The 15,573-nt window shown below is 44.7% G+C and overlaps 1 protein-coding gene and 1 long non-coding RNA gene across 7 annotated transcripts in view; one reads left to right on the forward strand and one right to left on the reverse strand.

Moving 5' to 3' along the window:
• KIAA1671 (KIAA1671 ortholog) overlaps positions 1-15,573 on the forward strand; it is a 64,451-nt gene that overhangs the window by 39,357 nt on the left and 9,521 nt on the right. Inside the window, exon 1 of one of the 6 annotated variants that reach the window (XM_074554497.1) lies at positions 4,706-5,226. The exons of 4 other annotated variants lie outside the window; for them this stretch is intronic. In XM_074554497.1, coding sequence (XP_074410598.1) covers positions 4,942-5,226 — 285 coding nt within the window. In that variant the 5' untranslated portion in view covers positions 4,706-4,941. Of the gene's footprint in view, positions 1-4,705; positions 5,227-11,589; positions 11,747-15,573 lie in introns of those variants that run through there. One more of the 6 variants, XM_074554498.1, reaches the window with a different exon arrangement.
• Positions 4,863-11,578, reverse strand: LOC106629888 (uncharacterized). Its single transcript, XR_001333245.3, has 3 exons — positions 11,372-11,578; positions 6,291-6,464; positions 4,863-5,246 (listed from the first exon to the last, which is right to left on the reverse strand). It is a non-coding gene; the product is annotated as an uncharacterized LOC106629888 (long non-coding RNA).

Here is a 15,573-nt window from a genome sequence, read left to right on the forward strand (position 1 = left end):
AAATTTTTAAAAACCCAAAAAACCCAAAAACCAGAACAGATAACAGAGCCAAAGACAAAAGGCCTTGGTGGTTTTAAATGTAATGGGAATTCCTGGATTGGAATGGAGGCAAGCTGAGGATCTGCCATGGAGCAGCTCCAGCTGTTGAGCTTTGCTCTCTCTCTCTGCCAGATGTGCAGCCAAGGATTTATTTTGTACTTTAAATGAGAATTGGAAGGTGATATGGTAAAATTTTCATGATGGGGGTGTTGCATGTAGTAGTAAGGAATGCTTGCTGCTCCTTCTTGCAAATGTGACAATTCCCTTGCAAAACACAGAACACAGAGGCAAAAACAAGGAGCCCATAAAACCATGAGTTGTTTGTCATGTCTGAGGAGCCCAAGAGTAATTTAGTCTGGAGCCGTGCAACCGAGCCCAGCCCAGTGCTGCATCTTTAAATAGTGCATGTGCCAAGCACAAGAGGTTAAATTAAGTTCTCTTACTAATGAAGCAGAGGCAGAGTTGGTGTGGAATGCAGGGCTGGGACAGCCTTACAAGGGCAGGCTCTGCTCGCAGGGGTGTCACAAGGTGGGACTGGAGCTGCTGTGCTCCTCACAAGTGCTGGGTGCTGCTGTTTGTAGGTGGGATGATGGCTCAGAAAACCCTTTGGAAATGCCTGAATTAATGCTAATTGCTAATTGGAGTGATGGTAGGAGGGGGTGATAGGAGGAACCCATCAGAGAGTGAATTTCTGAGGTTGCCACAAGGGAAGAGCAGAAACTGTTGTCACAGTTAGTCCAGACTAAGGTTGCCCATCCTCTGTTCCATCTGCTTTGCTGGCAAAGGATCCTTCAGGGGACCCAGTTGAGGTGAAAACCACTCCCACATGTCTTGGTGGGTCTTCAGCTGGATTTCCTTCCCCATTCCATGGTTCTGGGATGGAGCTGGTGGCAGGGGAACTCTATGGAAGGACCCACACCCATGGAGAGGCTGCAAATCCCACCTGCCCCTCCTGGGCTCTGTGCTGTGCTGTGCTCCTTTCAGGCCTTCTTTAAATTGACCTTGCAATCCCACAGAGTCATTAACATAATTACATGTATTTGAGAGCAGGTGAGGCTCCAAATGAGCTCTGAGAAGCTTTTGGAAAATATAATGTAACCATGGAATTTTGTTTTCTACTGAATAAGGGGAGAAACAAGGGTTGTTAGGCCTTTGTGCAGGGTTGTGGTTTGGAGCTGTAGGTGGAATAGATGTTAATAATGGAAGTACCCAGCAACGTTTGAATAACGAGGTCCCATTTATACTGAGGTAATTAGTCATGCACTTTGGGTAGCTGTGTGTATGTGCTCTGTTTTCTGGAGCTGCAGATCCCTGACAGCCCCAGAGTGAGATAATCACTTGAATTTGTCAAGGGCAGAAGATCATCTTGTGCTGTTCTTGTTCAGGAACAAATTCTCACTCAGCCAGAACTGCTGGGCTGGGGGCCAGTTAGAAAATCCTCCCCTGTGAGGGTGCTGAGGCCCTGGCACAGGGTGCCCAGAGAAGCTCTGGCTGCCCCTGGATCCCTGGAATTGTCCAAAGCCAGGCTGGATGAGGCTTGGAGCAACCTGGGATAGTAGAAGGTGCCCACAACCTCCAAAGGAAAGAACTTTAAAGCTCATCTTGTTCTACTCCCCTGCAAGTTTAGTTGAAGTGCTGGGAAAATCTCTGACTATTTGAATTTGATGGTGAAGGTTTATCTGGATTGTTCTCCAAAGCATTTTGCCCTGATGTTAATTGAGGTGTAAATCTAAGCAGTAATTTAGATGCTTCAATACCCAGCAGTGTGTTCACGTGGTGCCAGAAGATCCTAAATTTAGTATTGCAGGAAGACTCAAGTCAGCAGTTTTCCAATCTTCTGAGGACAAAAATTGTATATTGGGTATAACCTTCTTTTTCAGGAGAGGTATAATAAAAAAATAGAATGTATTCTCTAGAGCATTTTCAGATCCTTCAAGTTCCATGCACATGTGAGGAGTCCTTGCAGCGAGCTGTAGGAACATTTTGCTCTCTGCATCCTTGGTGAAATCTGGCTCTGCCTCTCCCCCTGTTTGCCCCAGGTGAAATTCCAGATGGGGAGTTAAATTTATGTTCTGCTCTGCCCATCCTGGTGAGGTGAAGGAGCTGCTGACTAACTCACATGGCAGCTCCAGGCAGAGCTCTTGGGCTGCTATTTCAGGGGCTCCTGCATCAGATGGAGCCTGAAACCCTCTGGAATGGCAGAGTGCACAATCTCTGCACTGCAGGAGGCACAGAACTGCTCCTGCAAAGGCACAGATGTTTGAAATATCACACTTAAATTTAACAGCATGAAAATGTGCACTAAGTCTTAAATTCCAGCTTTGGGTGCAGGATCTCCATAGTTCGTGAAGGATTATCCATAACTCTGCTAGATAAATTAATTTTTCCTATTTAAATTAATTTTTTCCTATTTAAATTTATTTTTAAATTTATTTTAATTAAAAAATTCTAAATTTATTTTAATTCAATTTATTCTATTTAAATTATTAAATTATTAATTTATTAAATTTATTTTAGTTAATTATTAAATATTAAATATTAATTTTATTTTAAATTAAAAATTAAATTTATTTAGGTTTATTTAAATTTAATTTTTTAAATTTATTTTTTCCTATTTCTTTACAAATCTAAGAAACTCCCTGCTCTTGAGGAATCTGGTCAAAATGATCTCTTTCCATTTCTGTACAAAAATAACCCTGCAACTCTTTAAGAGAAGAACGGTATGAAGGGGGGGGAAAAAGGAATTTTTCTGTTGGCTGAATTTTCTTTGATTACTGAGGGCTTTTATAAAGCTGCTAATTTGCAAATGTTTAAAACAAATACATTCAGAAATGAGAATAAGTTAGGGAAAGCCACCTAGTTGTCACTGAAGTTTGTCCTGGAGATAAGTTACAGATTGGTGGAGCTGAGCTCCTAAAAACAGGGGTTAAAAGGGAAGGCACCCTGTTTCCTCAGGGTATCTCGGGTTCATGTGTGTCTGCAAGGCACATTTTCTGATACAATGAACCTTACGCAAGAACCATTGCATCAAATGTTATCTAGAAATTTTTTTGTTCCATTGAATCTCTTCCTGGATAGTTCAGAGGAGCAGAGGGTGATGCAAGTTCATGGTACTTTGTATGGCAAATTAAGCAACAGCCACAAACCCCCTTGAGCAAACAAGAGAGCGAGCAGCTCCCAACGTGCCTGTCTTGCCTCTTTCCCCTTGGTCCTGAACTAGTCACAGCTTGACTTTGGACTTTAAAGTCCGAACTTACGTCATAAACTGAGATTTATTGATTTAAACTCAAAGCTTTTATTCTTGCTGTGCTCCCAAAAAGTGGGCTGTTCCCAGGATTCCATGGCTGGTGACACTTGGGGTCCTTTTGTTACCCTCAGTCATTTTGGGTTTGTGGTGCCAACCCTGTGGTCTCCCAGCAGCTGGGGAGGGAGCAGAGCTTAGGAAGGACCTGGAACTGTTTCTCACAACAGAGAATGGTGCAGAAAAGTGGAAAAACCCAGCTTCTAATGGTCAGACCTGTTCAGACCTGGCTTAATCATTATCCTGTGCTGATAGCAGTCACTAACTGGTACATGTCCTCTTTGAGGCCATGAATGGCACAGTGAGCCAGGTACGGGTGCTGGCACTGCCCAGGTGCCTGGTGAGCAGCAGGACGATGGTGTAGGTGTAGGATTCCCAGTGGGAATCTTCTGCTGTGGGTGTGAGACGTTCCCTGGCAGAGCCACGTTCCCCAGGAAGGGTTAAAATCAGCGAGTCCACGTGACGTATGCAAACTATGAATCATTCCAATAGATCTGTGCAACTCCTGCCTGCTCCGGAGCCAGCAGATGCTGTTCCCCGCGTTGCCATGGGAACCCTGCCTGTACTATAATAAAGCCCAGCCCAGATCCTTCCTTGGGCAGACCTCTGCAGGCTGGTCACCTCCTCATTGTTTCCTCCCCGGAGCACAGGGACACACAGGAGCAGGGATCAGCATTCCAGAGGCGGCAGCAGCAGCAGCAGCATTCTCCTGCTGGTAACCTCGTGTGCGCCTTAGCAGAGCCAGCCTGGGAGGCAGCCGTGCTGCAAGCAGCTGTGCATCCAGAGCCATGTGAGCGCAGGAGGAGTGGGGACAGTCCCTGTGTTTGTCCCCCCCTTTGGAAGGCAGAGGAGCTGATGTCATCCAGCAGCTCTTTTGGCAGGCTCCGAGCAGCCCCGCGGGGAGGGCTGGACACGTTTGCCTGCGCTGCTCCGCAGTTCTGAGAGCTCCAGGATGGCTCCGGAGGCAGCGAGGATGATGGTGAGGAGGGGATTCTGCTGCTGACAGCCTGCTGCAGAGTTTGCTGAGGAGGAGCTGGATTTATTGTTTGGAAGATTGAATCGATTTGCTGCTCAATGGATTGTATAGGAGCACCAGAACTTTGGTCAGTGTACTCTCACCTGTCGAGTGGCCGAGCCAGGAGAATAAGATTTGTTTTATCCTTCTGATATTTACAGCAGAAGAAAAACTTGGCTTATAAAGGGAGTTGCTTTTTCTGCTCTGAAATGAGAGAGTGAAAACCTGATTCTCTGCTTGCAAATGGACTCATTTCAAGTGACTGTGTCAGGATTTAAACATTGATTTATCTCTTTAACATGGCTGAATTAAACATATTTTGATGGAACTCTGCAAAGCCGATTGTAAGTAGGAAAAGTCTTTTATTTTTTCCTACTTGACAAATACCAATCTCCCACCTCACATCTTTGCTTATTTAATTTTAGGAATATGCTGAGGGTGATAGTACAATGCTGTTTACCTTAGCTGGAAATACTTTATACAAGGAATCGCTTTTCGCAAAATAAATCAGGGTTGTTAAAGAGAATATATTTTAATTGCTACTGAATATTGATATTTCATCTCTGCTGGAAAAAAAAAATTAAAAATGGATTACCTTGGAGACAAACTGACAGTGGCACAAACTCACATGACCCAGTGGATGGGCACAGTGCGGAGATCCTTGCAGGAAGCACTAAATTTAGTCACTACTGCGGTGGCTCATGAGCGGAGTGGAGGGGAAGGTGGCACCAGGACTCCTTTCAAGAGAACCTCTTCCTTCAGGCACTTTGCATCCCGGAGCAGAGAGTCCTTCCGAAGGTTTTCAGTGCGGAGTCAGCAGAGGTTTTCCTCTCTGAGGAAGAGGCAGCCCAGCTCAGAGCCCCCCGAGCTTGTAAGCACCTTTTTGAGACCCTCAAGGGAAAAGAAATCAGTGCAAATGCTCGGGTTTGTTGCAGCATTTAATCTCCTAACAAAACCTCCCTCCTGTCTGCTTTTCCATCTAAAAACAGCCCCCAAAACACCTCCAGATAGTGCTGTCTGTCTGTCTGCTCCCAGTTGCTTTCTTCCTGCAGCACAGGTGGATGTTTTCATTTCAAGGTTTGGGGAATGGGAAAAATGTGGTTGATTTTGAAGCAAGACAGTGAGGTAGGACACTTACTGGTCTGAAATTAGAAAGTTAAGCTGGACCTGGGCTGGTGTTGGTCAGTTCCCCAGCAAGCCAGCATGGCTTTGGATGTGCTTCAGTGTTTGTGATTTTCTAGTAAAAAATGGTTCAAGCTAAATTTGTAAGAAGGATGAAGTGCTGTCACTGTGCAGGTGACATAAGTGATCATAATTTCTTTATTTTATTGAAAAACGGATGGCTTCTTTTTAGAATGCTTTTTTTTACTTTGTCATGCCATAGAAGCCATAGGGTCAGTGTGGCTTGTGAAGGCTGTGGCGTGGCAGAGGCAGGGTGCACTTCCTGGGAGCAAAGGAAAGGTGAAGAGCTTTTGGTTCTCTACAGTTCTGTACCAGCCCTTTCCCCTCCCTTTTCCATTGGTCTCCAGTTATTTTCATGAAGGACTGTTTGTATTCCATGGCATGGCAAAGAGGTGGAGAAAAGGCTGATTTCCTGAGGGCTGCAGCTGCCATGACCTTCCTGGCCATTATTGACACCCCTAATTTTAGCTCTGGCACATCCTGCAAAGCACCAAAGGTTTGGGGTGATAGGGAGTGAAAGGGAAGCAAATCTGGTTTATTCTGTTTATTTCATGGAGAGGAGCTGAAACCAGTAGTTTGAGTTGTACCTGAAACTGGTGATTTAAGCCCAATGTTTGACCAGTGACTGTGGTTGAGCTGTGTGGAAAGGGGCCCCAAGCCTTGGTGCCAACATGTGGGTAAATCCAAACTCTCTGAAGTGGCTAAAATATTTTTTGTTTCTTTTTTTTATGATTAAACAAAACAGTTACTCACTGTGAAGTGTAAACACAGGCATCTCTGGCGGGGTTTGCTCAGGGAATGAGCGCAGGTGACGCTGCATTCCTTGGGCAGGTGTGGTGTTTGAATATGGCACTTTCCACCGCTCTCTATCAGCACTGGGTAGAGCATTTCTGTCCCAGCTTGCTATCCATGTCCTGTTTGGACAGACTGGGAAAGAAAATAGTGTCAAGTAAGCACAAAAGAATGAAGAAGAAAATATTTGGTAACCACTGTTACAGTGTTAGCATGGTGAAGTTCTCTTGAGGTTTTTTTAAGCTGGTGGTTTAGATTTATTGGAATCATCTGAATGAACAACTCGTGTAGAAGAAGGCTGAAAAATGGGAATGTGAAACCTGCAGAGGACAAATGTTCTGCTGTCCTACCCAGCACTTCTGCTTACAGAGCAGAAATCAGGAGACACAGGGTGACCTTTTCACTTAAGTCACTGGTGAAAGTGCTGGAGCTGCTGTTCCTCTGTTTCAGCAGGAATTCTACTTGTGCTTGGCTTTATGTGGGAATTTGGTTTCACTTGGGCTCAGACCTTAAGTTTGAGCCCTCCAAGAAGTTTGTGGTTGGTGCCATTGTGTCGGTGGCAAACAACTGCTGAATACAGACCTGGAGCTGGTAATTTTTAGCTTTTTTTCCACAGGGTCCTGTCTTAGTCCTTGGAGCTACTGACATTGTGCTACAAAAAACTATGGAATGAGTAAAAAGTGTGTAATTCATGTAAACTGGTTTCTGTGCTGCTTTGGGGCTGTAGTGTAAAGCAGACACTTGGGGCTGATGGAGTTTTTAAAGAAGAGCAGCAATACCTGTGAATCCCTGCCTAACACAGCCAAGGCCTTCCAGCTCCCTTCCTGATGCTACTGATGGAGAACTCGGCATCATACAAAGCACAGAAAGCTCTCCAAATTCAACTCAGGCAGCACAATTTAAGTCAGTGTGAGTAAACTTCTTCACCCTCACATCTGCGAATCCACAGCTGAGCTTGCAGAAGCTTTTGCTTTGCAGTGAGACCTTTTAAATAGGAGCTGATTTTTCTTTCAGGTATTTTGATGGAGTTAATTGTCCATTTTCATCTCATGTCATCAGCTTGGTGTCTTTGTAAGAGGAGCAGAGATACATGCATTAAACATGGCCTCAGATTTAATCAGGGTCTGTCGGTCATGGTTCTATTATAGGTGTGAGATCTGGTTTCACAGCCAGCACTGTTCTAGGTCTCAAGGTTTGTTGCCATACAATAAAACCAGGGCAAGCTGTTTGATTCCCTTGGCTCCACTTACACTGCTAAAAAAAGTCATGGAAAACCTCAGAGGTGTTTCACACAGAACAGCAAAGATGAATTCTGGGGCTCAGTGTTGTCGATGTGCTTTACCTAAATTGCTCTGATCCATGCTAAAAATAACACCTAAGTGCATTTAGGAGTGGTTTGCTTTTGGTATACCAGGCAGTCAAAGAAAATGTTGTTTTCATTCAAAATTCATCTGGTACTTAGTTTGGATTCAGTTTTTAATTCCAAAATAAAGATGGAAGTGGAGTGATTTGTTCGATGCATGTGTCCCAGATGTGCTGGAGGGCACTTAGTCTTTTTGAGGGTTTTTGTTGCATCCCACAGCCCTTTCCCTGCTAGAGGCTGAAATTCCCATCCTAGTTTTTATTAATCTTCCCAGATGTTTCATTTTAAGCTTGTGGAGCTTTTTGCTGCTGGACTCTGCCTTTTCCTATCAAACAGGATCCCTTTCTGGAGCAGGGCAAGGTCCTGGTTTGAGTTTCACACCTGCATTCACCTGGAATTGTCTCTCTGCTTATAAAAGAGCTTTGATCTGCAGTGCCTGTTATGTTGTACCCCAATCTATCTGCAGAAAGTTTGTCCTTTGTGGTCAACATCCTTCAACAAATTTGTAAGGAGAAATTACTACAAGTTGGCACTTTGATTGTGAACTTGGAATAGGTACAGGCCCTATAGTGAATAGTTGCTGAATTGTTCTGCCCTAATATTCCCTGAGAACATAGTGAGTTGTTCTCAAAAATAATATTTTGGTACTATCAGTAAATGGAATTTTAATCTTTAAATTAATCTTTAAATTGCCAGGAAGCTGTTAGGGTAAGGGGAAGCAAGTTTGCAGCAAGCAGGCTTTAAAAATGAGTTGTTTGTCTTGTTTGGGGCTGGGGGGAGGAGTGAAGCTGTTCAGTTTAATTAATGAAGATACAAGGGCCAGTGCTGAAACAGTTCCTGCTTTTTCATTCTTAATAACTTCTCTTTGGTTTAACAGGCCATGAACGTAGCTGGCAGATAAATCTGGGCCAGAAACCCATAGTGATGGGCATTTGGTGGCTGCCTTTGTTGTTCTCTCATTATTTTGGCAGGAATAATTATTGAAACGACTTTACTCTGTGATTTCACTTTTGCTGACTGCAAGGAGTTGATTTTTACGATGTTCTTAAACAAGAAGAAAATAGCATATATAGATTTAGAGCTGATATTTTCTGCTCATCCACCTTGTTGCCTAATTTTTTTTATAAGCTGTAAGTGACAGCTTTCAGGGGAAACAAATTGTATAATAGAAAAACTTCTCTGAATGCAAGGCTTAGAATCATAGAATTTGGGTTGAAAGGGGGCTTAAAATGACCCAGTCCCACCCCCTGCCATGGGCTGGGACCCCTTGCTGTATCCCAGGTTTTTCCAGCCTGGATTTGGACATTTCCAGGGATCCAGAGGCAGCCACAGCTTCCCTGAGCACCCTGTGCCAGGGCACCACCACCCTCACAGCCTCCCTATCCTGGCAATCCATTTTTATTGATATTGGTAATATTGTGAAAGTTTTGGGAAGCACTCCTGGTGTTCCCTGGAGGGTGACTGTGTGTGTGTTTTGACTGCTGTCTCCTAAAACATCTCCTGAGCCGTGTGTTGAAACGAGCACGTTTGTTATTCACTTGTTGTCAGGAAATCCTATCACTTTCTCTACATCTTTAACTCCAGGCTTTAAGCTAAGGAGAGCTTTTTTTCCCCAGGAATGTTTGTTTGAAGTTTAACTCGTGTCTCATGTGGAGAGGAGCTGTGAAATGCAGCATTTGGAGTAGGAGGTGTTGATTTCAACTATGCAGCTTTTCAAAAAAAGCAAATTATCCTCTCCTTGGCATCCCAGAATGAAATTGCTATGTTCTGGCTTGTGCCTCCTGCAGTGTTGAAGTCGAGGGATCCTGTTCCAGGTTTTATTCACTCTGATGGGAGTTACAGTGTCCTGGGCAGAGCCTGGATCCCCTCTCACAGCTCAGGATCTTCCTGACCCAGCCTCTGGCTCCTTCCTGCTGCCTTGGCTTTCTTAGGGCTCCATTCCTTATCAGCCTGGCTGCTCAGGCTGAAAAGGAAATTTAATCTGATGACATAGGAGAGGTTTTAAAGATGTTCCCAGCTAGTTCCTGTGCTGTGCTGTTGTACACTCCCACCTCTCAGAGGAAGTGCTCTTGTGGCTCACTCAGCCCTAGCAGGGCTTATATTTAGAATTAGATTCTTGTCTGCTTTTTGCACATTGGGTCAACCTCTGCTCCATCTTCAGCCTTGCCCTGAACCTCCTGACCTGTGTGTGGTGAGTGTTCACAGCCAGGCAGAGCAGCTTGATTTGCAAAGTAGAAAAAAATTACAAACTCTGAAATGTATTTGAAATGCTGTTTGGAATGAGGAGGATAAAAGCACCAGGAGTCCCTGCAGGAGCAGGGAGGTGATGTCACTGCATGGTGGTAACCAGATCCTTGGCAAAACCAACTTCATCTGCATCCTTCTGAAAACCAACTTAATCTGACCACATTCTCTGCTGTGGCCAGAATCGATGCAGGGTAGACCTTGGGTCTCTCTCTTCATCACCCTCACAGGCAAGAATTTCTTCCTCATATCTGATCTAAACTTGCCCTATGCCAATTTAAAACCATTCACCTCCACATCCTTGTCCAAAGTCCCTCCCCAGCCCTCTTGGAACTCCTTTAGCACATCTGTAATTTTTGCTGTGCCTTTCCAGGGAGAAAGGGTTGGGATTCAGTGCTGGGCAGCAATGGGAAGCAATGGAAATGTGGAGAATTAGACCAGTCACCCTCTAAAAACAACTCCTGTTTCGTAAGGGAAATGCTGTCAGGCTTTAGCATCAGGGATGTAATTGGTGGTTGGGTATCATATCCCTGTGGAAGAGGCAGGCAAAACTCACATGGAAAGGCAGCCCAGGGTTGCATAGCAACAGGGAGGCTGTCAGGCATTTATGAGATGCTTGGTACTGTGGGACTGGAACGTACTCCACTGCCCATGGGAGAGGGAAACATCCATTATTTAAAGGGTTTTTGAGCAGAGCAGTGGAGCTCCTCAGGATCTGAGAGAGCTGAATGTGCTGTGTGAGTGCTCACAGTCACATGGGGCACACGTGTGTTTCTCCAGGCACTGTTTGTGCATTCAGCAGCAGCAGCAGCAGCTCCAGTTTTTCACATAAAACCAGTTTTTCACATCAAACCAGCAGCTTGTGCTGCCCAGCCCAGGATGCACCGGGGCCAGAGGGATCATGGAATGGTCTGGGTCAGGAGGGACCTTAAAGCTCACACAGCTTTAGGGGTCTGTGAGCACTCACACAGCACATTCAGCTCTCTCAGATCCTAAGGAGCTCCACTGCTCTGCTCAAAAACTGCAGCCCCTGACAGGGGCAGGGACACCTTCCACTATCCCAGGCTGCTCCAAGCCCTGTCCAGCCTGGCCTGGGACACTTCCAGAGATGGGCAGGGAAGCATTTCTTCCTGATATGAATCTGAACCTGCTCTCTCTCAGCCATTCCCCCTTGTCCAAAGTCCCTCCCCAGCTCTCTTGGAGCCCCTTTAGATACTGCAAGGCCATAGTAAGATCTCCCTGGAGCCTTCTCTTCTCCAGCTGAACAACCCCAGTTCTCAGCCTTTCCTTATGGGAGAGTTGCTCCATCCCTCTGATCATCTTCGCAGCCTCCTCTGGACTCACTCCAACATCTTCACATCCCCCCTGTGCTGGGACCCTGGAGCTGATGCTCCACCTGAGCAGCCTCCACAGCCACTCACTGCCATCTCCTTACCTGGCTGGGTCAGGCTGGAAAGCCCTGGAGGTTCTGGCATGGATTAATTCCCTCAATTCTGCTCTTGGGGCTGGTCTCCAGGGATGGGGCAGGGCTGTCCTGTTTGGGAGGGCTGGGGAGCCTTCCTTCATGCTGGAGGTCTGGAACTCAGCTGGGCAGTTCCTGGAACTCTTTATCTGGGGCTGCAGCAGGGAGGGTGGGGGCAGAAGGTGCTGCCTCAGCCTGGAGCATTCCCCCAGGCACTGACTCCACTCAGCAGTTCAGCAAAGCAGGAGCTGGCTGATCTCACCAGCCTGAATCCCACCTGATTGCTGGGAATTAGGAGGAGCTGGAGCCATGACTTACTCCTTATGGGCAGCATTCATTGGATGGATAGTAAGTACAGATGGAAATCCTGGGATCCTCTTCCCCCACTTGCTGTCTTGGCATTTGGGTACTTCCAAATTAAAATCCGTGGGCTGTGACCCTTAAGCTCTCTTATTGTAATGGAGTTTTCAGTATTGGTTGGTTTCAATTTCATATTATGTTCTGATAATTCTGTTAGTGCTCTAAAATATATAATTCACCTCTTAGTCTTTCACATTCTTAGAGTAATTATAGAATAATTTAGGTTATAAAGGACTTCTTGTGCTGATCAAGCCCAGCATCCCATTGAAAGCAGAGTCAACTACAAAATAATATCATAAGATATGAATTGGTGGAGGTCTGTTGCTCTCTTCCTGGCATTCTGCAGGAGAACAGCTGGAATACTTTTTGGGATTTGTAAGAACTTGTGAGCTCTGCTAAAATGCAGTGTCACACTTAATTTGACCACATTTTTTTGCTTCTTTAATTAAAGTAAGCAGAGGAAAAAATGGAAAAAAAAAAAAAAAAGAAAAAGCAGCCCTTTTCAAGAAACCAGCACCATTTTTTCTCTGAGTTGTATATTAACAAGGCAGATGGTCAAAACTTCCTTCCATTGTGCAGTTCCTCTTCATACCCAACCCATGCCAGTGGGATTTAGCTCTGAACATTCACACTCAAGCTGTGGGCTGTCACTTTGGCTGGCTGATGTCTCGGGCTCCTTGGCAAACAAAGATATTTTTGAAACTGTCTGTGCAGCTTCTGACTCAGGAGATCTCTCAGAGCTGGCTCCTCCTGTGCCAGGTCTTCATTTCCCATCAGTGCAGGAGGGTTTTGCACGTAAATGTCTGCATTGACCCAGAGTTAGGGGCAATTTTGGGGCTGGTGGGACCAATGTTGTGTGTGCATCGTTCTCAGGAACGGGAAATTGCAGGAGTAATCAGCCCTGGAGTGTAGCCAAGCCCAGCTTAATTCCAAGGGAAGACTGAAAGAGGCATAATCATAATGGCTCATTTTAGAAGAACCAGAGGCAAAGCAGGACACAGCTCAGCTGCTTAATTTTATAGAAAAATTAAGTAGATTTTTTTCCCTAGCTCCTGGTGTAAGAATTGGGAAGTTAAACATCAAAGCTTGGAGAATTACAGCATTTGAAACCTGAATCAGGCGTGGGTTTTATTTGATTTGGGAGATTTTTCTGCCATCATAAAATAGAAAAGTTCTAATTTGGGTTTTATCTTGTGTGCTAAAAAGACACCAGACCCCTCTTTACTGCTTTTTCCTTTGGGATTATTGGTTTTCCAGTTTCCTGAGTATTCTGTTTATAGAGGAAATGTCTTCGTGTATTGACTGCCTTGAGTCTTTCAGGAGTGTGATGACAATAATAGAAAAGAGATCTTCAAAAGAAAAGCTAAAACTCTTCCTTCTTGCTAATAATCACCTTCTGGCAAGGAAAATCTTCCTGGTTTGTTGTCACTTCCTTCCTCAGCACCCCCTCTCCTCTGAGCTGCTGCACAGGCTATAAATTGCTTTTCTGCGCTGCTCTCAGTGCCCCCAGCCAACACCTCCTCCACCAGCCAAGGAGAGGATCAGTTCCTCTTCCCACTCCTTATTTTTCTGCTTGGTACCTAGAGAGCATTTATTTTTTCCAATTAATCATTTGGCACCTTAAAAAATAAGTGTTGAAAGGGTCTGTCAGGGAAAGACACAATCGTCTTGAAATAAGCAGCTTCCTCTAGAAGCAAAATGAAATAATGATTCTGAAAGTAACAAAGCCTTCAGAACACAGAACTCTAGGTTTCCTAGAGTTTGAAGTGTTTTATTCCTGACATTTAGACTTTGTTTGTTGTATTGAACTTAACTTCACAGCACCTTCAGAAGCAGTAATTTTATTTCTTTTTCTGGCTTGTTTTGGGTTTAGCACCCAGAAATAACTCAGCTGATGGTGTCGTTCTTGGCAGAAGTGTAAAATGTTGTTAGGTTTTGCCGAGCCTTCACAGGAGTGGTGTCTTTGCATCTAAACTTGACCCGTGTGGCTGCTGAGCCGTTGTTATCTGTGCTGTCCACACCCCTCCTGCACAGCCCCCAGGGCTCTGATAACTCACTGCTGGGTAAACAAGGGCTCCCCACTGCTGCTCCTCCTGCCTCTAAGCTTTTGAGTCTAATTTCTAGCAGAAACAGCATGAGTGATTGCAAATAAAATGGTGCCATGTGTAGAAGTAATGGACTTTAGTTGTAACCAGTGGAAAACACCATACAAACTGATTATAAGAATAGCATTGACGTTGAAAAAAATTCATAATAAGCATCAAGGTGGAAAAAAAACCCCTGAATGAGCATGGACAGTTGGAAGGAAAGTGGGAAGAGCCACTGGTATTTGTTAATGCCTTTCCTAGAAGTGCAGCCACCAGCCAAATTGTTCAGGCCACTGGGTGAGAGCTGAGCCCAGGAGTCCCTGGAGCAAATCATGGGATTGGGAAGCTGCAGAGGGAATTTGTGGAAGGCAAAACATAGAGCCAAGCCAAGCCAAGGAGGAGGAAATGCCCTGTGGTTTCTAGGAAATACCAGACTGTCTCCTGTGCTGGAAGCAGCGTGTGCCTGGCTCACATTTGGAATCTTGTACCTGGCATGGAGTGGGAAATGTAAGAGCTTAACTCGCCTCCAGGCATTCATGTACTTGTCTCTATTTAGATATCTATGTAGGATAGGTTGGACTCCATCTTTTTGAGGTTTTTTTCCAACCTTAAAGATCCTGTGATTGCATAAAGTGTAAGAACCAGTGAATTCTGGGGCTGCAGGAACATCTGGAGAATGAAAAGCAGGAAATGTCTGTTCCATGTAACTCACAAACTGAGCCTGTTTTATTTGAGTATTGCAAACAGAATTTAACTTGGTCTTTAACTTTGAGGTGCATGGTGATAGCTGGAGTAAATGGTGGAGCCTTTTGTATTTTCTTTGCATTAAAACACAAATAACTTTGTCAGCAGCAAAGAGCACAACAAGGATGGAGAGTGGCTGTGGCCACTGGGAAATAAGAACTGGTTATGAGAACTGGAAGTGTTGTGGGACTTCTTCAGTAGCCAGGTGTCAGCACTGCTGAATTATTCTTAATGGTTTTATAGTCTTAAGGCAGCATTCCTTAGGTGTACAAAATTGAGGAAACAAGCAAATGTGCAATCTCTCTTTTTACCCCCAATAATATGAAGGAATTCTACATATTAAATGTGGGATTTCTTAATTATTGTTTCTATGTGTGTGCTGCTTGAAGAGGAAGAGTTGTGTTCTAGTCCAGCAATGTGTTCTGCTCAGTGAGTTGGAGGCAGGGGCTACTTACAAGGAGAGAAAAATCCTTGCATTTTTCCAAGGGCAGGTGGAAAACCATGTAATTTGCTGTCAGATAAAATCTTGATAAGCAAAACTGATCTGGAGCTGAAAGCCATGTTTGTATTTGTTCAGGGTAATGAAGGTGAAAGCGACCAACAGTTTAATTATCTGCTCCCAGTGTAGGATTTCAGGAGCTCTTGAAGCTCCCTGAATAACTCTGCACGACTGCAGGGCTGGGTTGACATTGGTGTGCTGCAAATCTGAGGTGCCAGCACTGACCCACTTCTCTCCCTGGAAAGCTGAGGGCCTGGGATCTGCTCATTCCTTCTTAGGAAAGCAGCAGATCCATGAAATAAAAACAGTCAGGAAAGGAGAGGTCAGAGTAAAACAAAGCAAACCCACTGTGGTCTGTCCTGGGTTGGGTTTGGATGTTACATCTGTTTGTAGAAGGCTTTTTGTGTCTGGCCCTGTGGTTATTTATTTATTTATGTATTTATGCATTTTATTTTGAATGTCTTCCAAAGAAAGCTTGAAAAAAA

Source organism: Zonotrichia albicollis, chromosome 18 (assembly GCF_047830755.1).
Source record: "Zonotrichia albicollis isolate bZonAlb1 chromosome 18, bZonAlb1.hap1, whole genome shotgun sequence".
NCBI classification, from domain to species: domain Eukaryota; kingdom Metazoa; phylum Chordata; class Aves; order Passeriformes; family Passerellidae; genus Zonotrichia; species Zonotrichia albicollis.